The sequence below is a fragment of the Pinus tabuliformis genome, chromosome 7 (genome assembly GCF_031772625.1).
Source record: "Pinus tabuliformis cultivar Carrire ecotype Pingquan chromosome 7, CPIR1, whole genome shotgun sequence".
In the NCBI taxonomy this organism is placed as follows: domain Eukaryota; kingdom Viridiplantae; phylum Streptophyta; class Pinopsida; order Pinales; family Pinaceae; genus Pinus; species Pinus tabuliformis.
Window position 1 is genome coordinate 1,350,533,683 of NC_142293.1, and position 25,473 is coordinate 1,350,559,155.

At 37.3% G+C, this 25,473-nt stretch overlaps 1 protein-coding gene across 1 annotated transcript in view; it reads right to left on the bottom strand.

Annotated features, from left to right (window-relative positions):
• The window catches only part of LOC149252560 (uncharacterized), a 76,315-nt gene extending 55,241 nt beyond the window's left edge, over nt 1-21,074 (bottom strand). The window contains exon 1 of the mRNA XM_089454185.1: nt 20,159-21,074. Within this exon, the coding sequence (XP_089310311.1) occupies nt 20,159-20,370 (212 nt within the window). The 5' untranslated portion in view covers nt 20,371-21,074. The remainder of the gene's footprint in view (nt 1-20,158) is intronic.
• Nucleotides 21,075-25,473: the final 4,399 nt, after the last annotated feature.

The following is a 25,473-nucleotide window of genomic DNA, read 5'->3' on the forward strand; positions in this document are numbered from 1 at the left end:
TCTCCCTTTGGTTTGCGGCTAAATGTCAAAGCACGCCACTCATCTGAAATAAACATTCTCTTCACATCCCACATAGAATTCAAGAGGGATTGAAGAGATACGAAACTGGTGGCAAACCATGTAATGGCGGGGCGCACCAACTCCTTGTTGTTAGTGAATGTTCTCATCAAATGAAACACAGATGCATGATTATATATAAATTTTGTAATGTTTTTTTATGAGTCAACAATATCTTTGCCAAAAGGAATTTTGCCAATGTCCTCCAACATCAAATCAATGCAATGTGCAGCACAAGGTGTCCAAAATAAAGTAGCATGCCTCTCCATAAGCATCTCGCCAACAACAACATAATTTGCAACATTATCCGTTATGACTTGGACAACATGTTCTACACCCACCTCCAAAATAAACACATCCAGCAAATCACATAATAATTTTGCATCTTTGATATGTGCAGATGCATCAACAGATTTCATAAACATTGTCCCCTTGGAACAATTAACCAAGAAGTTTATAATTATAAGGCTTCTCCCCTTTTGATCGGTCCAACCATCTGACATCATAGTACATCTTGTGCGTGCCCATGATGCCCTAAACTCCTACAATCTTTTGGTGCAATCAGCCTTTTCATCTTGAAGAATGCGGCCTCTAAAGTCATCATAAGAAGGGACTTTGTACCTTGAGCCAACAATTGCAATAGCATCAACAGCAGGCTGGAAAAATGGATTATTCCTTGCAACGCTGAAAGGAATATCACTCCAAAGGAGAAACTTGCCCAACAACTTGTCAGCTTTTTCTTTCTCCTTTTTTTAAGCATTGAAGAGATAGATGGTTGTGAACCAATCGTGGTTCTAGGAACAAAATATGATGAGGTAGCTACAGGGTTGGTTGTAGATATTGATGCTGAAGTAGAACCAGTGCCACTTTCATATTCACCTCCTAACACTCTATTCCCTGCTAGTTGATTCCTTAGATCTGACTTGGACAGTTTGGCTTGCTCTAATTCTTCCAATGATCTGAGGGCTCTTTGGATGATTTCCGGATTTGTATTTTTGCAAGGCCCTACCTCATGTCCAAGGATTTTTGCAAGGTGATACTTCAATCTATAACCCCCCTGTCATATGATGCCCACACAACTTGCAAGACAAGTTTGATCTATCAAACCCTCCATCAGGTTCACCAAATTCCCACAGAGGGTCCAATTTCCTTGGCATGTTTGTAACTTGGTTGAACTCTGGACTTTTAATGTAAGATGAAGTTTGAATTTGAACCTATGGCACAAGAAGAATTACAAGTTAAAAACAAAAACAAAAAAATACTAATAATAATAGTTAAAATTACATACATGACACAACACATTGAATTTTTTTACAAAAATAAAAAAACCTCAACTTAATTCAACAATAATAGAAAAATGCACATTCAAAACCAAAACAAAAATGATGCAAAAAAATAGAGCACAAGAAAAAATTAAACTAATAAATCTAACAATCAAGTTTTTGCATTTTTGACCAAAATGAGCCCTCTCCACTCTATGCAACAAAAATGAAAAAAAAAAACACAATCAAATCCACTCAAAAATCATTGTTAATCAATGGGTTATAGAAACCCACGCAAAAACAAGAAAAAAACCAAAAAAAAATGGCCAAATTTGGTGCCCATACCTGGAAACCACGGTTTGCCGAAAAAATTTGGTCCAAACACAAATTTGTCTTGCTTGGGATGCTAAAATCTTTCGTTTTTCTCCTCCTCTGCCCTAGTAGTCGCTTTCCTCTCCTCCTCAGCTCTCAAACAAGGCCGATGTCTGCAAAAAATGACAAATAAAAACCAAGAAATCGCTTTTAAAACGTGTTGTTTCCGACCCACGTGATTTTTTCCTGTCGAATCGCGATTTTTTAAAACATCGCAACACTGCTACAAACAATACATCCAAACCACGTGGATCTCACCTTTAGAGGATCTCAACCAACGATGGTCTTTTTTTTAACCATGGTGAATTGGTAGCTCGTTGGAGTAATCTAGGCAAGGCCCGGGATAAAACCTTTCGGTTGCCACTACAACACCAAGCAAGGTTGCAGAGGAGCGGCCCCCCCTCTCGCTCCCGCTCCCAATTTGCGCTCCCTAAAAAAAATGCTCCCTGCCTTTTCGGGAGCGTTTAGCCTTTTTTGCCAAAACAAAAAAATAAAAAAATAAAAAATAAAAAAAATTGCAGTAATGTTCCAAATGCAATAAGTAAAAGTGACATTTTCCTTAATCTTCATTTTCATCCTTTTACTTAAATTTTTAAAATTACCATGAAATGACTCGGGATGTTTGAGTTCCAACCTCATTGGATTTCATATGGAGAAAGTAGAATTTTAGATTTCATTCAAAATCTAGCAGACTTATCAGTTTTTCAGGATTTCGGGATTGGGGGATTGCAATGTTTCCATTGAATTTTGTCATGTATTAGGGTATGGAACTCATATTTAATCAAGAGCACCAATCCCTCTATGTACCTTGATGTTAGTGACATTGGTTGTCAAACTCCTCTATCATGACCCTCCTAAAAATGTAAGCATCACTCAAACAAAATCTTGACTTGACATGCTATGCTTTTTCTATCTTATGTTAATGCTTAGAGGATGATATTAATGACAAAGATCCCTATACAGATACAGAGGTAATGACAAAGATACCTTTGGATATTAATGCTTAGAGGGTGATATTAATGACAAAAATCCTGATTTTCCAACAAGACCAAAAAAGTTAGACATTTCTCGTGGTGGCAAGAGGCCCAAGCATAAGCAATAGATAATAGATTTACTTGTATTTTCTAGTTTCTAGTAGTTTTTATAACTATTGACTCTTTCATATTTATTATGATATTTTTTTAAACAATATATGACAATTTAAGTTTGAAGTTGGCAATTATAACTCATTAGTAATGAATTATGAATATGACGCTTCATGAAAGTTGAAAGTTGTTTCATTTCATTTCATTTCATGTTAGATATTTTTGTTGTAATGGTTACACTTAGTTTACAAGTACAACTTTGGTGATCAATGATGATAAATGTTATATATTGAATTTTGAAAGCTTGAAACTTTAAGATTGATGAATCATGAGACTCAATATGTTGTATGTTACTATGTTACTAACTTGTGGACGTGGTTGATGAAGATTATAACTTCTAGATGATTGTTGTTATATGGTTCAATCTATGTTTTTTTATGTTTTTTATATCTAATTCATCATTCTACATGTTTTTGTTGACATATATGTATCAAAATATAAATATATATATATATATATATATATATATATTAAATAAAAACTCTTTGGGATTCGCTCCCAAACCGGGAGCTTCTGAAAAATGTCGCTCCCACACCCGTTTTCGCTCCCGCTCCCAAGTAACACCGACACCAAGAGTATATCCAACAACCTACAAGCCAAATATACCAATAACTTATGACTTAGCAAGAGCCAAGACATCTTGACCCCATTGAAGTAGAATCTATCCCAAGGATTGCCTACTCTTTAAGCCTTTTCACAACAGGCCAAACATGTCCTTTGGAATTGAACCGGGGTGGGATGGGAGAACAAATCATGCTCCCAACTACTCGAGTTACTTACTCGGGACAACCAAAGATGGCATTTACCTAGAGCATTCTCAAGAACTAAGGGGAAGCCTTATTGTCTACCCTCCTAATATATGCCAACTCTAAATACTTGCCTTCAAGGTTCATTAGGGTTATTCTCATGGTCTCTAAATTGAGTCCAATCACAACCTTCAATAGTTGGGCAACATTTGCCAACTTGGCCACTTTCAAAGAGCTTGACATTAAGGTGCATCTTATTTTCTAGTGCCCACTATACTACAAGATTTGAGGTAGACACCACTGCCAACTTAGGCATCCAAGGGGCTCCCTATCCACCTTTTGTTGCCTTAAGCAAACATGCCTTCCTTTCTTCATGATATAAGATAAATTTATCAATGTCTATGTGGTCAGAAATAGGACAATGGCACTAATAACTACAAAAGTGTTAATACAAAGTGGGAGTGCTAAGGTCAATCCTATAAAAGCAAAAACATAGCTAATCTATAAGATCTAAGCTAGAAGGCACATTATTTAAAGGTCTCATTTCTATAGTTGGTTCTTTCTCTATCATCAAATTTTCACTCATTTCTTAAGGACAAAATTTACAATTTTAGGCATTGGTTAATTGCTACTTTGACACCATGTTTTGGGCCCAAACATTTGTCCCTCAAGAGAGAACTACTTCTTATCAATGATACCAACTTCTCCACTTCAAAAGCAAATGATTCCCATGGCACATCTTTAAGAAGTTTATTTGACCATATCACTAGGCACTTTGTTATCAATGATCCTAACTAAATCATGTATGTCTTATCCCGCTTCATACACATCTACATAGTTAAGAAATAAATTTCTCCAAAATAATGCTTTCTTAGATAAACTCATTTGGAAATAGGATCTATTAGAGTAACATCGAGTAGTAATCTATAAACCACATTATTTACATTTTGGTAACAATGGAGGGTCAACAATACCTTGGTGACAACTGCCAAATATGTTTTGTCATCATCATCATGAAAAGAAACCGAATTCAATGCTAATCCGTACATAAATCAACAAAGAATCAGGTGCCCTTGATGAGGTTACTCCAAATAAATGACAGCAATAAGTCTCTAATGTTGATTGATCCAAGCCCCACAAAGGACGTGAATACAAAGAAAGCATTTAATGGAGCATCCAAAGTGGCATTCTTTACTATGATTAGACACAAAGATAGCCATATGATGGCAAAGAAATCTATTTGCAACATATACGGGTTAACATCAATAACCAAGCAAGAACTTGTGCCCTAATAGGAAGGGTCAAGACTTGCTTGCACATGGTCATAGACCATTTCACTATGGAAGAGGACTTGAAAATAATGAACAACTTGATGGCATGGCATCCCCAACCCTCTGATTGGAAATTTCAATACCAGGGTACATGCATCAAGAATATAAGCATTGAATATAAACATATAGGGATGGAAGCAAAGTGATGAACTAATTGGCAAATCAAGCCTTTACGCTTCCAAAATCCAAGTCAAAGATGAAAATAGTTGAAAAGATTAAGGAAGTTGAAGAGTGGGTGACCAAATTAAAGAAGATTAATGATGAAGTTGTCACTTAGGCAAGTTTACCAATGATTGGAGTGTGATTTCCTCCTAATATCATGGGACTCAAAACTTAAGCATCAGACCTGCAATGTGCCTGGGTCCACAATGGCATTGCTTCCACAACCATATGTAATCTATCACTAAAATAGAACAACAGCAATAGAAAGACATCTTCAAGAGCACAAGAATTTGCCAAAAATTAAGTGGGGGCACTTGCAAACCAAAATGTAGAATGCACCTACAATTCCAAATGTTGCAGGACCACTTCTCAAATACAAGATTCTCTATTAAGAGAAAATGTAGTAATTCATTATAGATGATATTGATTACAAGAGGGGATAAAACCCCCATTTATACAAAAGATAGACTAAAGCCCTAACTTTTGGCCCAAATTGTTCTTATGTGTGATTTGGCACTTTTTTAGCTTGAACAATCCTAACATACTAGTTATCTATTCAAAGTCTTATTTAAGCCTTGTATTATGAAAATCAAGCAAGAGAGAAGCGGAACTTTGATAGGTGGAGGGCTAATGAAAGGCAAGAGAAAAGGCGAAATGGTTATAATCCTTCCTTCTTCCAATGTATTCAAAATACACCACAGCCCAACTAGCCATTAGAAAGCAAAACAGCAGAACAAATAATTAAGATGCAATTGGGAGAAAGTTGGGGATTATATAATGCCTTGAATGTGGAGCAGGCATTTTGTTAGAAAGTGTCCAAAAAGACAGGGCAATGAGAAAGTAGTCCACCATGAAGGCAACAACCACAAGGGGAAATGCCGCTAATGTGCCTGAAATAAAGGACCAACAAGTAGATCATCAATCTATTGTGGTTGAGGTCCATGCTAAGATTGACAGTCAACCTATTTCTACTTTGATTAAGAATAGGACCAGTCACATTTATGTTGCTCCAAAATGGACAAGAGGTTGTAGGCTTAAACAATTAAGCACTACAAGCCATTGTTAGTTCAGTTAGCAATCAGTACAAAAAGAAGAATAAGGGTAATGAAGAATTGTCCATTGGGCATGAATGGACTCTTCATGCGTGCAGACTTCACTGTGTTGCATCTTGGATCCTACAATGTGTTGATCGATATGCATTGGCTGAAGCCACATAAAGACAAAGTCAATTGCTATAATAAGAAAGTTGATGATTGTGGTGGTAATAAGGGGAAGGCCAGAACGGTTCAAAGAATTTTGAGGACCATATCAATAAGACCGATTTCAGCCATGCTAGTGAAGAAGAGTTTTGGAGAATCTCAGGAAAGGTTGCCAAATGTGACAAAGTCAATTGAGGATAAGGGATCTAAAGCTTAAAGACTTCCTAGTTTTGCAAAACTCAAGGACGTATGACATAAGTTCATTTTGCAACAGATCTGGTTCTGAGACCTAAAACAGTTTCTAAAGCACCACATAGAATGCAGCCTCCAGAAATACTAGAATTAAAAATAAAAATTACAAAAATTGCTTGATAAGGGTTATTTATGTAAGGCCAAGTGCATCATCGTAAAGAGCACCAGCTCCTTTTGTGAAGAAAAGGAATCGTACTAAGGTTTTGTATTGACTACAAGCAATTCAATCAAAGCCACAACTAAGAACGAATATATACTGCCAAGAATAGATGACTTGTCAAATCAGATGCAAGGAGCAAAAGTCTTCTCCGAGACAGACTTAAACTTTCGATATTATGAAGTTAAAATTAAAGATGAGGGCATAATCAAGAATTGTTCAAGATGTGGTATGGCCATTATGACTTTGTAGTGATGTCAATTGAATTGATTCCTGCACCAACTACATTCATATCCCTGAGACACTGTGTTCAGTAACTACTTAGACAAATTTGTGCTTGTATTTTTTGATAATATTTTAATTTACTTCAGACCAGAGGAAGAGCATGTGGAGCACTTGTAGCTTGTCTTACATATGTTGTGAGAGCACAAGTTATATGCCAAATTAAGCAAACATGAATTTTATGGGAAACAAATTCATTGTTTGGGGAATATCATATCTGAAGAAGGCAGATCAATGGATCTAGAAAAAATGAAGACTATGTGATGGCCCACAAAGGGAATGTGTCTAATCTAAGATCATTTATGGGTTTTGCAGGATGTTTCAGGAGATTAATGAGGGGTTCTCCAGGATTGCATATCCTCTTCACTTTAGGAGAAAGGTAAGAAGTTTGAGTGGACATCAAAAAGCAAGACAAGATAACATAAGATAATGTTATTAATGTCCAACAAATGACCACAAAAGTAGGTCAATGGGATTGAAGAGTACTGGCAGTATAAATACAATGTGGGAGTGTTAGCACAACTCCTAGAAAATGCCAAAAATAATAATAATAAAAAAGAAGCCCACATAAGCATAACATCAAAACATATGTATAAACCATGATAAAGTATGGTGATACAAAACACTAAGTGGGTTTCTCCAAGATAGGAAAGGTGGGCAACCCAATCCAAGAACCTGTTAAGAGAGAGAGAGAGAGAGAGAGAGACCAGACCACGAAATCAATGGTGCCAACATCTCCTGATTTTGATGGTCGAGGACGGGAGGGGGCGACTAGGCACCAGCTCGCTATCAGAGGCTTCTAAAACCATCAAGGAGCTCGACTGCAAGATTCAGGGGGGAATGTATGAGAGAGGAACACTTCTAACCTCCAAAATCGAAAGAAAGAAATTCCAAATGGATCTTCGGCTGTTCCTCTGGATCTAGAAGGTAGTCTAACAAGCGAGACATGCTCTACTTTGGATCTATCTGAAGATGATCTCTCTAATGCTCTGAGGACGTGTGGCCTGATGTATGGACTAGCACCCTACAAACCAGTCTCAATAATTTCGAGTGGTCTCCCAGTGGGGGAGGCTGGGGAGAAAGTTGAAACACGGGGTCTCACCATTCTGTTGTCTAGTGCGCTCTGAAACTCTGTCTATCGTTTGTTATTTCGATCTAATGGATCATTTGTTATTCCAATCTGACGAATCAAAAAGGAAGTATGAGGTAATCAGTTTGGTCATCCCAAGCGAGTCATGGCGTGCAGGATCTGAGATTTGTGGCTAAAAAATTCCCTGATGAAGAAGGCTAAGCATCTATGACCTTGGTACTAGAAGAATGTAGAGATGGAGCTTCATGAGTCCCTATAGAGGAAATAATGGCATCCTTTGATCTCATAATATAGGGAACACCAAAAAATGAGGTGCATCTCCATCTTTGGCTCCTAAAGGTGGCATACGTAGCAGATCATGATATATGGTGATTTGTCTCTCCGAAGTGAATGGGAAAAGATTTGGAGTTGTCCCAAAGGGATCCTAAGCAAGTGCATCCAATGTCTATGCATATAAGGGGGGCAGATGATCATGCCATCATGCAGCTCCAAAAAATGCTGCTGGTGGAAAGACATCTTCGATCCCAAGCCTGTCTGGGACGAGATGCAAATGACCTAAATGTACAATTTGTATATATCCTCTCTGATTGTCTTGTTTAATACTCATCTAGTTAGCAAGAGATGGCATGATGCATCAAGGTAAGGTGATCTAGGGAGATAATAATCATCTGAAAAAGTCGAGACGCCTCTTAAAACCAACCTTGTGCCCGACTTGGGGAAGGATCTGAAGTGAGAGCCTTCAAGAAGCAAAGTGCAAGCTAAGAATACCTCTCTTGCCTAGTGGTAGTCTCTGAAAATACACATGTGATGCAAAAATAACCATACACCATGCCAGAATAGACAAATGTATGTGGATGGCCCAACTACAACCTAACACCCAATCATATAATATAAGCGTATGTGTTATAACATATACAGTAGCCAAACTGTTTGACACAAGAGCAATACAAAGTCTACACAAGACCCATTCCACCTGAGTACAATATAAGACCTGCATGGAACCACACGCACCCAATTGAAAAAACAACCCTTTTCTAAGATTGAATGCGTGTTGTTCAACTTTAGTGTCACCCAATCAACACCTTGATTAGCAAAAAGCCAATGGTACTAGGGGCTACAATCTTTATCCATCACCATGCTCTGCTTGCTTGCAGTGGCCATGGTGATGGAGAAAGGGGTTAAACATGTCACTAAGGGGGGAATTGAACCTGGTAAAGGGAATATTACAACCCCCACTTGATCAAAAAGTCAAAAACCTGTTAATAGGGACCAATGGATTTCAAAATAAATAAACTCTAAAAATAATTCACAAATCTAAAAATAAAATCTTTTGTTCTTTGGAATTTCAAGTATGCTTTTGTTGTTCTAGGATTTATTTGCAAAAATACATGTCATATGTGAGTCTTACTCCCTTTGGAAGAACATTTTTTCCACCTTTGCCCTCAAAAATGTCTTTTTCAAAGAATGAATCAGTCCACAAAATGCTTTATTATAACAGCAAGTTAACAGATCTCAATAATTATTCTGATGGGTAAAAATTAAATGATATTGGATCATGCTCTATGGCCACAGAAATGAATAGAATACTTGAACTTCAGAAATATAAACACTGTCGTGCTAATAGCTTGAGAAACAAGGAAGGCATGGAAAACAAAGTACAACCTAAGTACATACAACTCTTATTGCTGTCAAAAGGAGCACAAATACAGCAATATATTTCAAGGTTGTTTGTCTGTCTGTCATACACAAAACCCTCGAAGTTGTCCATACATATGCATGTATGCACTCCTCTCCCTCTGAAATCCTAGACTAACACAATCGTTGAGCATTGATACCCACACACACCAATATGTATGCATGTATGCACTCCTCCGATTGAGAAGATAAGTTGCCATGTATTAAGGTTGTATATGAACCGTTTTGTTCATCTTTATACCTCGCAGTCTGGTGCAGGATTTTGGGACCCTGCAGATGCAAAACAAGCATTGTGTGAACCCACCTTAGGTTCATGCTAAGCTGGTCCACTGTCTTTACAAGTGTGATCAGCTAGAGTGGTGGTATTGCACAGTTTGTAAATTGCTGGACTAAGATTTGTGCCTTGTGGGCCTTCAGCAATTATCCAATGGAGGCTCTTTAGGGCCCACGGGCCCAAAATATCTAATGGGCCCAGAGAGCTCATGCTTTTTAGACCCACGATTTTTATAAATGCAGTCACATAGAGTGGTGGGGCTGGAAGGATGGACAGCTATGTAACCGGATTCATTGGAAAACCCTGTCGAATCCGAATCCTGTGAATCGGATACGATTCGACAGGAATTCAAATCCCAAAACAGGATTCGTACGAATCCCATATGGGCACAACAAATCCCGATTCTGGGATTCGAATCCCAAGAAAATGACTCAGAATGCAATGCTTAATTTTCCAAAAAAATCACTCAGAAATGCAGAGTTTTATTGTTCTTTCAGTTTAAAGTTTATCTGTTAATTATGGAGGAGAATCTCTTGAATATGGAGGTCAAAGATGCTGTTGATTTCAAACATTACCTGAAGATTTGTGTTGGAGGTAACATCAGTCTTACACACTGCAGAGGAAGTGCCAGAGGGATGCATATGGAAAAGAAGACCGGTGGTTTAAAATACCTTTGACAAAGTTTTCTTCATATAAATACTCTGGTATTGACATATCCCTCTTTTGGATGATGGTGAAACACAGAGGTGGAGGGCATTGCACCTTCAAAATTTTGAGATGGCTACATTGCATTAAAATAAATTATGAATTATGAATCATGATTTATGTGACCACTGACATGTATTTGAATTTATAAATTATGAATTATGAATCATGATTTATGTGACCACTGACATGTATTTGAATTTTGTATGTACTATGCATGCTATAGCCTATAGATGAAGATCTATGTTTGAAATCAATGAATTTGTATCATTAATTAGAATTTGTGTAAGAAATATCTAATTTTTAATATATATATATTTTAATAAAATAATATATAACAAATCCTACGTGTCATGTTCCGGGGGGTCAACGTGTCCGAATCCAACACTCGAATCCCCGAATCCTACAAATCCCAAATCCCCATGTCAGGTGACTTAGATGGACAGAAAAAATCACCCATATATATGTGTGTGCGCATTCATGCAGAGATGCAACCATTTTATGGTCAAATTCAATTGAAGTGTTGTGCTCTTGAACTATGTGAAACCATTTCATGGTCAGGGAAGTATCAGATTAGATAAGACAATTATATTAATGTCCAACAAATGACCACTAAAGTAGGTCAACGGGATTATTGGGTACAATGATGTCAATACAAAGTGAGAGCAGTAAGGCGACTTCTATAAAAAGCAAGATGCTGAAAGTAAGAGTCTAATCTAGATCCTAGAATGCCAACTCCAAAGATGGAGAGACAATCCCAGAGAGAGATGTACATGTTGAGTGGATCTCGGATCTATGATATAAATGGTACAATCCTATCCTAGTCCATTGGAAGCATCTCTCCTAACATCTAATGTTGAATGGAGCAAGCAAGCTCACAATAGATGTCTGTCCAAAGGAAGAATTGGAAGATGAGCTGAACTGGTTATTGCGGTGTTGCTTGGAAGAGAAAAGGGACAAGGACCTATACCCCTTTTTGACTCAAAGTCAGAGCATGTTGTAGTATAAATTGACATCCTATGAATTGTACCCCCAAATAGGTATAGGTGTCAATGATCTCAATCTCCTCCCCTTTGAAAAAGAAATGATGATCAAAGAGGTTCTTCTTCAACACGTTGAAGATCATGACCTTGGTTTACCCACGTTGACCATCAACTGATGAAGATCACAAGAAAGGGCTAAGGCATCCAAATGTTTCTACAACCCCTCAAGAGATGAGGCCAAGAGGACCACGTCATCAATGAAAAGCAAGATAGATTTCAAGACCTGGTAGAGAAGGCTTCATGCAGGAAGGGTTCCAACTCGTTGATGTAGATCCCAAATAATGTGGGGGATAAGGGGCAAGCCTATTGACCTCAATGGTACTCCTAATAAAGTTTGATCCTCCATGGACCCTATCTAGGCAACCAAGGACCAACTCATATAGGCACATGATGGAGGTCAATAAGGTCTTTGAAATACCAATGGCTCTAAGCATTTGGAACAAAGCCTCCTATGGTTCAAAGTCAAATGCTTTATGAAAGTCCACAAAGCAACAATAAACTCTTGAAGAACAATCTCATGCCTTCTTGATGGTGGCTTGAATTGTAAGGATGTGATCAATTGCCTAGTATGCAGATCAGAATCTAGCTTGTTCTCTAGCTAAACTATCTCCACTCAAACCCCTCAGAGAGCTTCAAATGGAGGATCGTGGCAAAGTTTTGAAAACATGTGGTCCACCATGAGTTATTAAATCTGGATCTGTGGAATAGGTGAACATTGTGATGTGACCAAGACTACGAAAAACCTATACAAACCACATGGTTGAACAAATCGTCCTAGCAACTATCAATAGCATGAAGACCCTACTTGTAGAGTTCTTCCTAGAAGCCTTCATCATCTACTCCTTTGCTAGTGTTCATCATCCAAATAGCCTCCCGAATATCTTGATATGAGAATAAATATGAAGAAGGACAAGAGGGGAGGTAACATAGATTAGGGGTTTCCCATGAACATCATAAAGGGAGGATGCATGGGAAAACATGGATTTAGGATCAAGATTAGGAAGGAGAAGGAGTGGCAAGGGAAGATGGTGTGCCAAAAGTTTTGGGGGAGCAGATAAGGGAAGCACTCAACTCCCAACTCCTTTGCAAGATGAAGAGGCACTTCTTGTGGTAGACATGGCAATGGCAAGAAACCTTCAAACCACGGTAGGAAGGGTGAGTGTGAGCGAAGGGATGTCAATGAGGGTTGTGGAAGATTTTGCATTTGTTGTCATACCACCAATTCATGAAGAAAGATACAAGTTTTATGGAAGGTGGGTTGGGGTAGGCCTTACGAGCAATTTCTCAAGTGGTGGATGGAAGACGGGTGCATTTAACAAAGGCTTTGGCGGAGGTTGGAAGTAAAGATGTTGGGGTCACCCTCATCAAAGAGAAAAGTTATCGAAGGTGGAACCAGGAAGGTGGGCATCAAGGGAGGGGGTGGTCAACTTAAAAGGAGAAAGATAAAAAGGCATGGTCAACTAAGATAATGGAGGTTACCAAGAAATAACAATTGAAGGGGACTAGATCTTAACTAGATAAGACATAATCCATTATAGTAGGTTAACAAGTGGAGAAATGAGAATCTAAGAAGTAACAAAGGTCGTTTAGGATTAGAGTTAGTAACTCATGGGATACACCAAGCCACAAGGGGTGCCTACCATAACCTGTAATAGGCCTCAAAGCATCAAAGAACCAATGTATGCCCACTGAATATGGATCTATCTCCTCAGTGCATAACATATCAATTAAATGATCATGGAGAGGAATGTGAAGAGCTCAATTGTGAGCATTAAAATCAACTCGTAAGAAGACTTTCCCCACTATCAAATACTAAATGATGTTGGTGTATAAGTCCAAATATGAGTCTCCAACTGAATCACTATGGGTAGCAAACTAAAATGAAATTGGGGTGAAGTAGCCTACAATGTACATTCTTGTTCCCAAAGCCCATGGGAGTAACAAGTCCGCCTGAGACAACACCAGCAGAAGTATAAGATGATGCATGAGTTATCTCCTTCAATCTTGCACTCACTGTTGTTGGAAGAAGATGAAGAGATTGCAAGATTACCCTAGCTCCCCACCTTTTTCCTCTACTATTATTATCCTTTGCACCATCAAATAGAATAGTTGGTAGGCTACTGCTCGTTGTGCCAGAGCGGTGCCCTTGCATTCTAAATTCTAATGCTTCCCCTAACAAGATAGGACTGGTATAGTCTCCGTTGATATGTTTCAATAACACGCCTTTGAAATATATGATCATTGTGATCAAACAAAGCAACAAATGCATCTCCAACGACCAATGGTGCATTTACCAAGTCTTCCACCCTCTCATCAATGGCATTTTTTCTTCGAGGCATATAAGTGCGCTCTCCTTTTTCACTAAATATCTCAAGTTTCGAAAGACTCCTAGCAATGTTGGTACGAAGTTCACTTAATTATGTTTGCTCTTGGTGAATTTCATTAGGTGGCATTCTACCAGACTATGCAAATTCCTTTGGCGAGTGCCCAAGCTGACATTCATGTGGCAAGGTATTCACTGTGTCGAACTGTGCATCTTTTGGGGGTGGCTTTCCTATCTCATCGTCCCTAAGTCCAAATTTAGAGAAACACTCCTTCTGTATGTTCTTTGGGTTTGTTTCTTCAATTTCAAATGTAGAAATGATTCCTTTTTCTTGGAGATTATCAGCACAATGCACCATACTATGCTTTATCATGAGTGTGCATAGCTTTCTGTGAGTTGTTATCCAGCTAAGCATTCGTTTGGGACTGTGATTCATTAATAGCAATTTCAAAAAGAGATTCTTTATTTTCCGACACATGTTATTTATTCCTCTATTTCCAGCTTTAGTTATCAATTCACAAACATGTCCCATAGAGCCAGTGAAGGTAGACACTAAGCATTCTTTCTCTTCCAGTTTTTCCTCATCTAATTTCATAAAATTTCTAGTGTTCTCAAGCCTGCAGGAAGAGATCTTGCAAGTGTTTTGCATATGCATTGGTTGATGTCTATATACAGGCACTGAAAAAACAATGCCACCATCCGAGCTATGACTAATTAGCGGTGGCATACATGAACTCATGGAGTTTGTGTGATGTCCTTGATTCTGTAAGGGAGTAGAACCTGAGAGATATGTAGTAGAAGAGGAGGGTAGAACTGACAAGTGAGTTATTCCTAACAATCCTGCAGACGTACCTAAAGGTGTGGCAGACTGAATATGGGAGGTCACATAAATTTGATTGGTTGCATTTCCTTGATTCAAATGATCCTGTTGTTTGTGATATAGGCCCAACAATACAAGTTGGTAGTGGTGGATGCACACCAAAGACAAATTGATTCCCTGGGTGCATATATGGTGCAGATGAAAGTTGTCCACCAACTCCAGCAAGTATATTAGAGGGTAGTCAACCATTTTTCGTACCTCCTCCATATTCAATGTTTAAAGCACATGTTTGCCAATGATCATCATGCTTCCCTTTTTCTTTTACTAGATCCTTGCGATCACTTGTCTGCTTCTTGTATAGCCATGACCATGCTTTTGCCTTTGCTTCAATTATGGCATTTTTGTTAAATTTTTATAATTCGTCAAGAGCCCTTCTGTTTCCAATTTTGCAATCGATTAATGGTCTCTGCTCGCTCCTCTTCCATCTTCCTCAAAGACTCTGCTTGTTGCTCTTCCAGCTTCCTCCAAGACTCTGCATACCTTTGCCAAAAATTTGCTTCCGATGGTTCCATTTTTAAATACCATGCAGGCTGGCAGGATTCCGCTATGATACCACTGTAATAAGCTAGGGTACTTTTTTGCCCTAGGGTTTACCTCCAGCAATTTAATTTAATCACAAGTAACAAACTGTCTATTCCTTCTTTTCAGTGGTATAACAAGTAAACAGTTCAATTTTTCCAAGTGATAGTAATACAATAGAATCATGCATTATCCTCAAGACAAATAAACCAACCAATGTAGCATTATCAATGCCCAGATACAAATTGGACACTTACAGTTCACAACAAAAATATTCATAATCCACACATAATAGCTACAACTCCTACGCTCCAAAACCAGATACAGATTTTAACTAACTCTTGCCATATACAGATTCTTAGACCTGTTTGAATTTCCTACAGTCCTAAGTTTCTTACGGTGACTAAATCTGGATCGTTCAGTTACCCTCCTCGTCTGTCACGTGCTTTGGGAATGGGGTCGGACTGTGAAATTGTATCGTATTGCAAGCAAAGGAAAAAAACCATTTGTTGATCTGTGTAAATACTTGGAACAACTTTGAATCCTTCGCTGACCTGTGTAAATACTTCTCCCCAAGTGCGGACAACTTTGGGCCTCTCATAGGGCCGATTACATGCTAAAACAGACCTTCGCAAAAAAACTATGATTTTCGTCTTTACGCTACAGGGCTTCGCTCAAACCCTGTCAATTCCATAAATAAGGTTGATGTGGGTTCACGGGTAGTGTAGGTAGACCCAGCTTCAGGGCTAGGGTTTGATCATGTATCTGCGCATATGGTGACCTTTAGAGGATTTGATTACTTCAAAGAGGGATCTTGCTTCAACTTGTGACAGGACAAAATTATAATTCAACAAGAAACGCTCGCTACCTTTCTAGATGGCGTTTTGTGCCCAAATCAAGAACAAAAACCCTTAACAAAATTCGCTAGTTCCAATAGATTTCATGTGTCCAGAACAAGGGTCAATCTAACCAAGAATTTCGCTTCTCCTTCATAAAGTGTTCCTGTGTCAAAACAGAGAGAAAGAATGGGATGGTTTCAACTAGGGTGGAATCTTTCACCGCAGAAATTGACAAGGGAAAATGGGGTCTTAAAACCCTCAGAGCTAATGCTCAAGAAACAAATGAGATGATCCACAATGATGCTCAAAATGAATTCGTCCCTCTTTTATTTATAGATTTCCTAAAGGGGTCTCTTCTTCTTAAATGATTGAGTAAACTTTACTCCAAGCCCCAATTTTAGGTTTCTTTGCCCAGTTGCCCCAGACCCTGCCCAACATAGGATATTTTGGGGTTTTCCCCTTTTACTGAGCGTTATATCCTACGGAGATTGATAGGTTATTTCATCCCTTAGGCAATTAATTTCCCATGAACATTACAATATATATATATACACTCTCGGATCAAACAAAGAGGGGGGCAGGGGGGCAAGAACCCGCAATCTCACTCTAGCCTAAGTGTGGAAAGTGGTTCAATAATATTTCCAACATTAAAGTCTTGAGGGATAGCTCAATGACTTAACCTTTTTCGTTGAGGTGTAACACCCAAGGAGGTCATGCAATCCATTGCCACAAAGCCCTAAAGGGTTACAAGCCACAATTTCCACTAGAAAATAATATCGCCTTCGCCTTCCATCTGAAACCCTAAGGAAGAGGGGGTGGAATATGTAGAATGGCACCGATAAGGTACCAACTTACTCATTCTTCATTTAAGTGCAAGAGGGTGGGGGGAATAATTTCTCCAAGAGAATGTGTATATGTGTGTGTGTGTGGGGAGAGAGAGAGATTAGCCCCAAAGGTTAGCTCCAGTGGTTCAACTTCTCATGCCAAAGTCATATCAGCCCAAAAGGTCACAACAACAAATCCACTTGGGGCTCATGGGATTAGGTGTACATGTTTTCCACCTATAGCATTTACCCTAGGTACCATTCATGAAATGTGAGGAACTATCTAGAGGGTTTCCCAAAAAAATGTTCCATGGAAAGAAAATACACATGCACATGTATATTATAATAATAATAAATATAAATTAAGGTTACATCCAAGCCAAAGACCAAACTGGTGTATGAAACTCCCTTATTTGTGGGACACGGGAACCCCCTCCATGTAGCGATTTGATTGCTAAAGTGTACATAGGTGTACATACTCTACCCCCACCCACCCTACTGACCAGATTTGAACTTGTGACCTCTTAGGAGGAAACACATGTATGTATGTATGTTGCTTTTCCAAGCATATGTATGTTGCACCAAGAACAGGGGCCATGCATATGTATGTTGTGCCAAGAACATGAGGAAAACTCTGCGGCTCTGCAGACCTGTTTGTGGGATGTCATTACACGAAGGAAGTATGGGCAGTATCTTTAAAATTATTGAATGGAACAGGTAAATGAGAAAGGAACTCCTTATTAGAAGCCTTCAAAACCTTCTATGAGGATGAGGATGTATGTAAAAATAGAACTATCCCAATTGCTATTGGCTGGGATATATGGAGGTCTAAAAATGATATTAGTTTCCAAGATGCGTCATTCTCTCCTGTACAAGTATATTGGGGTAAAATTCTGCTATGAAGAATACCTAGTCATATGAAGAACATGCAAAAGCATCAAATTAATCCTTTCGTGAGTGATGATTCTCGCCCATGGAGCATCTTTGATGGTGCTTCCCCAAAAAATCCAAGTAAATATGGTGCATGGGATTATCTTTATTTTAGTTCCTCTCATTATATCTCTTTTTCGTTGGATCTTGGATAAGGGACCAATAACTGGGCCGAGCTATGAGCCCTAGCAGCCCTTCTCGGATTAGTCATTAACAAAAATGTAAGTAATCTCCAGGTCAATAGGAACTGAAAACATTCAGTGGATTGGCCTAATGGCAAAATCACCATGTAGAATTTAGGCCTTCAAGCAGTGATGGATCAGCTATCAGCTATGAGAAGCAGCTTTAACACATTCTATTTTGTTCATGCTTTTTATGAGCATAATTCCAAGGCTGATTCATAACTAAAGTTCATTGGAGGCTGGAATGATAAAATTTATGTAGGAAAATAAGGGTATTATCTCAGAACATCCACCCTTCTACTTTCTCTGATCTTCCTCTGTCTTCTCATCCATTGATTCCTCTGGTGGCATAGTTTGATGGTGTTCATGGTCTGCTGGTTGGTAGTCTTCCTGTTCATTCTTGCTTTTATTGTGCCATATGGATTGTAATGGCATCATGCATATGCAAGAGAGTAGCTATCGTTTATATCGATGCAGTGGGTACTTTTTGGTAATATTGTTGGTATATTCCAATGTGACCAAGAATTTTTGTGACTTGAAATACCATGTTTTGCAGTGGCACAAATTCAGAAATGTAATGTATTTGTTTTACCTTTTAATATATGTGTTTTTTTCCTGTAGTAAAAACATGAACATGTACACACATGCACCCACGTGTGTGTGTGTGTGTTGTGAGAGAAAACTAATGGGCTAGCTTGACTGGTTGGATACTTAAAGTTTCATGCAAAATGCCTTGGGGTCGATTCCCCAAGCTGGTTGTCTGTTGTGTGCCTTATTAAATGTCCCTATCAGGTCAGGAGTCATAATCAGCACTAACAGGTTTACATTGGGCACCATGTGCCCAATCCATGAAATGCAAGGAAGTGTCTAGGGGTTTCCCTGCAAGATTTCTTTGGAAAAAATTATATATAGAGAGGGAGAAAAAACTTCTCCCTCTCACCACTTGACCAAAATACACATAGAATGCCAAGTTAAAATAGGTAATAAAATATATTCCAAACCAAAATTTTTTGAACCCGGAGTTGCTTTTTTCGAGGTTGTATAATTCCCCCCGAGTACAATCTGCTTTCACTGGAAATTCAGGGGAAAGAACATTCCTTTCATTCATATATCAAAGCAACATAAGGTCGTTTGGAAATGATAAACCATCGATCATTCAGATGGAAATACAAACTAAATGCATCGACATATTGACTCGATATTATCTGCAATTTATCACTATAGAAAGTTTCGCTGTAGAGATAATGAATTGCTTAATCGCTGAGATAACCAAGTACAAGCCATCCACCAACACACGAAATTGCTACGAATGCGTGTACCTCTCCCATGATAATCTGAGTGTCTAATAAGCATAGAGTTTTAGTTAAGCCCTCGGCTTCACTAGCGCAGAACATAATAATTTAAAACGAAACAGAAAAACACATCACGACTGAAAATCGAATATAAACTGCGGTCTCTGAGTGCTACTCGGCACTCAGCCAATCCTAGCTCTTTTTATTATTTTTGGCTATTGTGCGCACAGATAGAACCGGAAACAAAAGAGGAGAGTATTCTACTCGTCTTCTTTTAACTCCATTTCTTCCGTTTTTAAACTCGAGAACATCTAAGTGATGTAAAAGCAGGCTCAGCACATTAACAGCAGTGAAAAAAAGATATGCAAGCATGGCAATATTTACCAATGAGGATTTCTTCATTAAATATTGAGATTATTGCATTGGTAATAGATGGGGAATGCATCCAACACTGTCTTATTTGGCATTTCCTCCAGAAAAATCAAGTGTAAGCTCTACTGTGCTGTCTCCTATTAGCATGCAACCAGAAGCCCATTACAGGGAGGCTTCATATCATAAAATAAATAAATAAGAGGTGAAGGGAAAGTGAAAACTGACACGCTGGCATCTTCCCGACCAAGAAGCTTGACAGGAGTTCCAGATCGAGGAGACATCAGATGAGAGACGGAGAGTTCATTCATACCCAGAATTCTTCCGGGCCACCATGACCCATTTCTCCTCCTCACCCAAACTATGGTTCCGATGCTGTAATCACCTGTTCCTTCCCCGTCTGCCCCCTCCCCGCCCTCCGATGCTTTTGCTCCCCCCATTGTAACCAAACCCTAATAGTCTCAATATCAGTTAATTGACAGAAATCTCGAAGAGATCAACAAAAAAAAGAGCGCCCTGGACCACCTTGTTTCGATCCTCTCACGGTATCTACTCGCTAGGCTCGCTGCTAACCTCCCGCAAAAGTAAGTAGAAACCTGTAAGATCTCCACATAATCCAAGCCTCCATAGCCAGTAATACCACACGGCCATACTCTGTACTTGACGGAGCTCTGTGAAGAAGGGCTCGGTTCGAATATCGTCCCTTCAATTGTAAAAGCCTGAGCTTGTGGAATTCCATTCAATCTCTAAATCATTTCTGCTAGTTTGCCTGTTACATATCTGCCTAATCTATTTCAATTGCAGCAACTGCTTTGGCGCCATAGTTTAGGAAGGGTTCCCTGTGGGGGGAGACTGTACTTTGTAACGGATCACGGTCATTTTTATGACACGGTAACAGACGGAAATTATGGATTAGGAACGGATATGAATTAGAAAGCCAAAATCAAATAAAAACACCAATGGAGATTCTCTCAAAGGTCAGCTCTGGTGCAAGGATTCCCCAGACCTGGGTTTAAACCCTTGGAATAGTGAACACAGGTACTGTGTTCGAACCTCAGGTAACCTCGTTAACAGAAACCCCCGGCCCACGATACTTCCCTCAAGGACCATCTTCCTTCATCCCGTTTGCATCTACTCCGGTAGGAAGCAATTCAAAGTTCTCTCGTACTATAGGGCCCCACACTATATTCAAAAAATTGAAAAAAAAAGGAATATATATATTTTTCAGTGGTTAGAGATGGAGATGGTGCATCTAGTGGCGCTCTTCCTACTCGGAGCAGGAAATTACAAATTAATTTTGCTATTTGCTAAGCCTGGTTTATTTGTTTCACTGGTTTCAATGATGTGAAAGATAACCTCACCATCATGTTGTTGATTTATTGAAAACTAACCTTTGTTTTTTACTTATTTATTTATTTATTTAATAAAATTTTATTTTTAAGTTTTGAAATGCAAACAAAAATTATTATGAGTGGATTCATTTCTATTTATTTTCAAAATTGAAAAAAAATTCAAAACTAAATATGACTAATTTTACTAATCTAAATTTTCTTATAAACCAAATATAAATAATTATTACTTAATCTAAATTCCCTTAAGACCAATTTCCTTACCTTAATTATTTAAGATATTGAATAACTTCCAAACTTAAACAAAGCAATGGGTATCACAACAATCTAATTTCAAACTTCCATGGATGTAGAGTCCTTATCTTGGAAGTTGTTTTTCCTCTATTATCAAACGAGTTTAGCACATGTTAGACATAGTCAAATTAGTTTAAGTGAACATTAATATGATATTTTGTCTTTTTACTAATTCAACTTTATGCTTGACAAAGACACTATTCCAAGGAAAAATATGACTCGTTATTTGATATGTGTTGATTCATGTTTATGATTAAGTTATACTCCATTGCATTTATTCAAGAGCGTCCAGATGTGTGATTGTTGAGTTCATTTATCTTAATTTTAAGATGACAAAATTTCAATATTCGCTTTACCTATTTCAAAGATTAAAAAACCTATAAAACCAAACAAAAAAATGATGGGCCATTATCACCCATCAAAATTACTCACCGTCTTTACCTTAATGTGGCAAATTCTTTAGCTTTGGCTATTTTAGACATTGCACAACTTCCTACACCCAAACAAACTAAATTATCTAGATTTATAAATTCTAGAGCTAACTAACTTATAAATATAATTTAATGATATCTATTTTTATTTTGTATAAAATATCTTATATGCATATATTTTTATCAATTTAATAATTTAAAAAAAAATACAAAATATAATAAAATTAATATATTCAAAATTAATAATATTAGAATATTACAAAAATATATATATATATATTTACTAAAAAGTCAATTTTATATTAATTCATCCACAAGTACAACATAATAAGACTTCAACCTCAATTGAACTATCCACTTCTTTGAGGGATGAAAATAGATTACTTTTAAAAATAAAATAAAATATATAATTTTATTATTTAATTTAAAATCCCAAATTAATCACTTATGACTTAATTAAAGTAAAATATATATATAAAGTTTGAATGATAATAACTCTTTCTTTGAATTAGTTAAAATGTTGTTCTCATGTTATGCTTATAGTCTTTATTGCTTTCTCTCACCCTTTAAGCATATAGCTTTTGTCATAGAAGCTTCCTTTACTCTTTAATGAAAATATAAATGTCGTCAATTTACTGTTTTGAGATGATATAAAAATTGTCTTCGTAATAATTATGTGCGTTAAATATGATAAAATCTATTTTAGGTTGTAGCTGGGTGTGAGTTGAAAAAAAATTTTAAATAATAAATAAATAATAAATATGTTTTTTGGGTTAAATTTGTTTATATCAATATTTTTTTTTAAAAAGATATTTTTAGAAATTTTATCACTTTAGGATATTTTTAGAAATTTTGTTATTGTAGAGGAGTTTGCAATAAAAAGAATTTGTGTGGGAATAATATTTGTTATTATAAAGTTTACAAATTTTTGGAATAAAAGAAACTTACAAATTAGAATGTGTATATCAAATTTTTGGAGTGAAAAAAAAATTGGAATGTAAGTCTTTGTTACAAATCTTGATAAACCAATTAATTCTAACTAAAGATATGAACCTTATTATTAAAAATATGGGGAAAAGAAAGGAAATTATTTCAGAGATCAACATGAAGAATGGATAAAGTTATCATCCGAGGATTAGATTTTAGAGACATTAAGCCAATATCAATAAATTTACTTGGACAAATAAAAGAGTATGGTGAGGGTTCAAAGTAGAATGTTTGGTTCGCTTTTTAGTCCAACCCTTACGCAATCATCCCCTTTGCCCTCTTATACCATCCCCTCTGCCCTCTTGGATCACAAACCCATTGGCCTAATTAAATCCAAATTCAAGACCCCTCCCCTTAAGTTGCAATTCCCTCTAGTTCTCATAGAAGCTAGAGGACTTTATCATATTTGAAAAGAAGTAATTGACTCACTCTTCTTTGTTTAGGAACAAACATTGGAACATGTGAACTTTACCGTAAAGAGCTAGCTAAGAAAATTTGTGTGCCTCCAATAATAAAGAGAATGTAAAAGTTGTTAGTGAATATATAAGGATAGAATGAAAAACATAAATTAACCCTCTTCATGGCAATACAAGGCTTGAAAATGAGCAAAGTTATCCTCACAACTCAAAAAGAATAATAAGAAAATTGAGGTCTAAAATCCATGAGTGTATGTATAAGCATAATAAACAACAATAATAATAAATTCCTTCACAAGAAACAAACTAAAGGGTAACAAAGAACAACATTAACAAAATTATGAAACTAATTCAGATGGATGAAGCTCTGAAGTACTTTACAGCAGCTAGGGTTTTGCCTTGGGCGGCTAAATCATGCTTTAAATGTGTGGATGTCTTTGCAGATCTTTTTTGCATCCTGAATAATGGCAAATCTTAGTGATCAAACGAAGAAGAAAATATATTTTGCAGGGATGGTTGTCGATCCAGCAAGCTCTTCTTCTATTTCATATAATGCCATGTTGAAATCCGGATTTGTTCTTCTAGTAGTTTAAGAAACTCCTTCCTTAGATGTTCCATTGGAGGAGGAAGCTTTTAGCTGTGAGAAAATTTCTTTTTCGGATCAAGGTTTGGTCTACAAACTTAATGGGTTTTGAGCACGGTTGATTGGTCCTCACAAATGGATCTTTGAGTTATGGAAACCTCTATTGATGGATGATTTGAATATTTATCCTATGGCTCAGGGTTTTTTCATTGTTGTTTCTAACAATATTGAGGATAAGAAGGTTATTTGTGAATTCAGGCCATGATTCTAGAGTAGTATTGGTCTCTTCATATAGCTTTCGTCTCCCACCTTTGATCTGGTTACAACATCAATCTCCACAACTCTAGTTTGGGCAACACTTCCAAACCTTCCCCTGCATCTTTGGAATCTCCCATCGTTATCCTCTATTGGAAATGCATTAGGAAAGATTTATTGTCGCAACCCAAAAACCGATTTTTTTTAAGACTACTTATGCTCAAATATGTGTGGAGATGGATTTCAATAAGGTTTTTCCCTCGAGATTAATCTGACAAACCCAGACTATGTCTATGTACAAAAGATCGATTATGAAAATGTTTCATTTCAATGCAGAGAAGTTATGAAACTAGGCATGTAATAAAAAAAATACCCCAAGCATTTGAGGAATAACAGAGTCTCGAAAAATAACCAGAGGCCCAAATGGTGGGAAGGGCACTATATGATATATAAAGTAGAGGAGCCTCTAGATAAGAAAGAAGTATAAGATAAACTAGAAGAAGATTTCATCAAATAAAATGCATCAAAGGTAGAAAAAACCAATCAGGAAGATATAAATGTCAGTGAGGACCCTCCAGATTCAACAATAGTGGAAACACAACAAACCCTCGTGAAAGATGGATCCCCCCTGAATCCACGAGGAATAATGTTATAAAAGCAATTTCTTGTAGATTAGGCAAATGAGGGTGATCCTAAAACTAACAATGCTCACTCACCGAAGAGTGAGCCATCAAAATTTGCTGAAAGCAAGAGTTGGATTCAAGTTGGAAAGAAGGGAAAAAGTATTTTGCCAAGGAAAGCAAGAAGCGAGTCAAAATCAAATCAAAAAGTAGTGAAAAATAGAATGTACATGTATTTGGATATTGGAAGTTTTTTGGAGAAAATTTAGCTGGAAAGGGACTGGAATTTTTATATCATGGGGTACTCACTTTAGGGTTTGGATTTAGCCTTCATGATCACTCTCAAACCTGTAAGGAGGATGGGTGATTTTGAATATATAAAGTTTATAGCCTTGTAACCAGATTAATTTTCAATACAAACCTTTACCCATTAAAAGGAAAAAATTATGAAACTAGAGAGCTCCACTTCAAAGGATTTAAAAAAGATTCTTGACCCAGCTTCCCTCAAATTAAAACACTTTACTCTAAATAGCCCTTTATGAATTCATACCCATAAATAAAACTTCTAAAATACATTCCAAGGGTCATCTTGAATGAGAAGTAAAAGT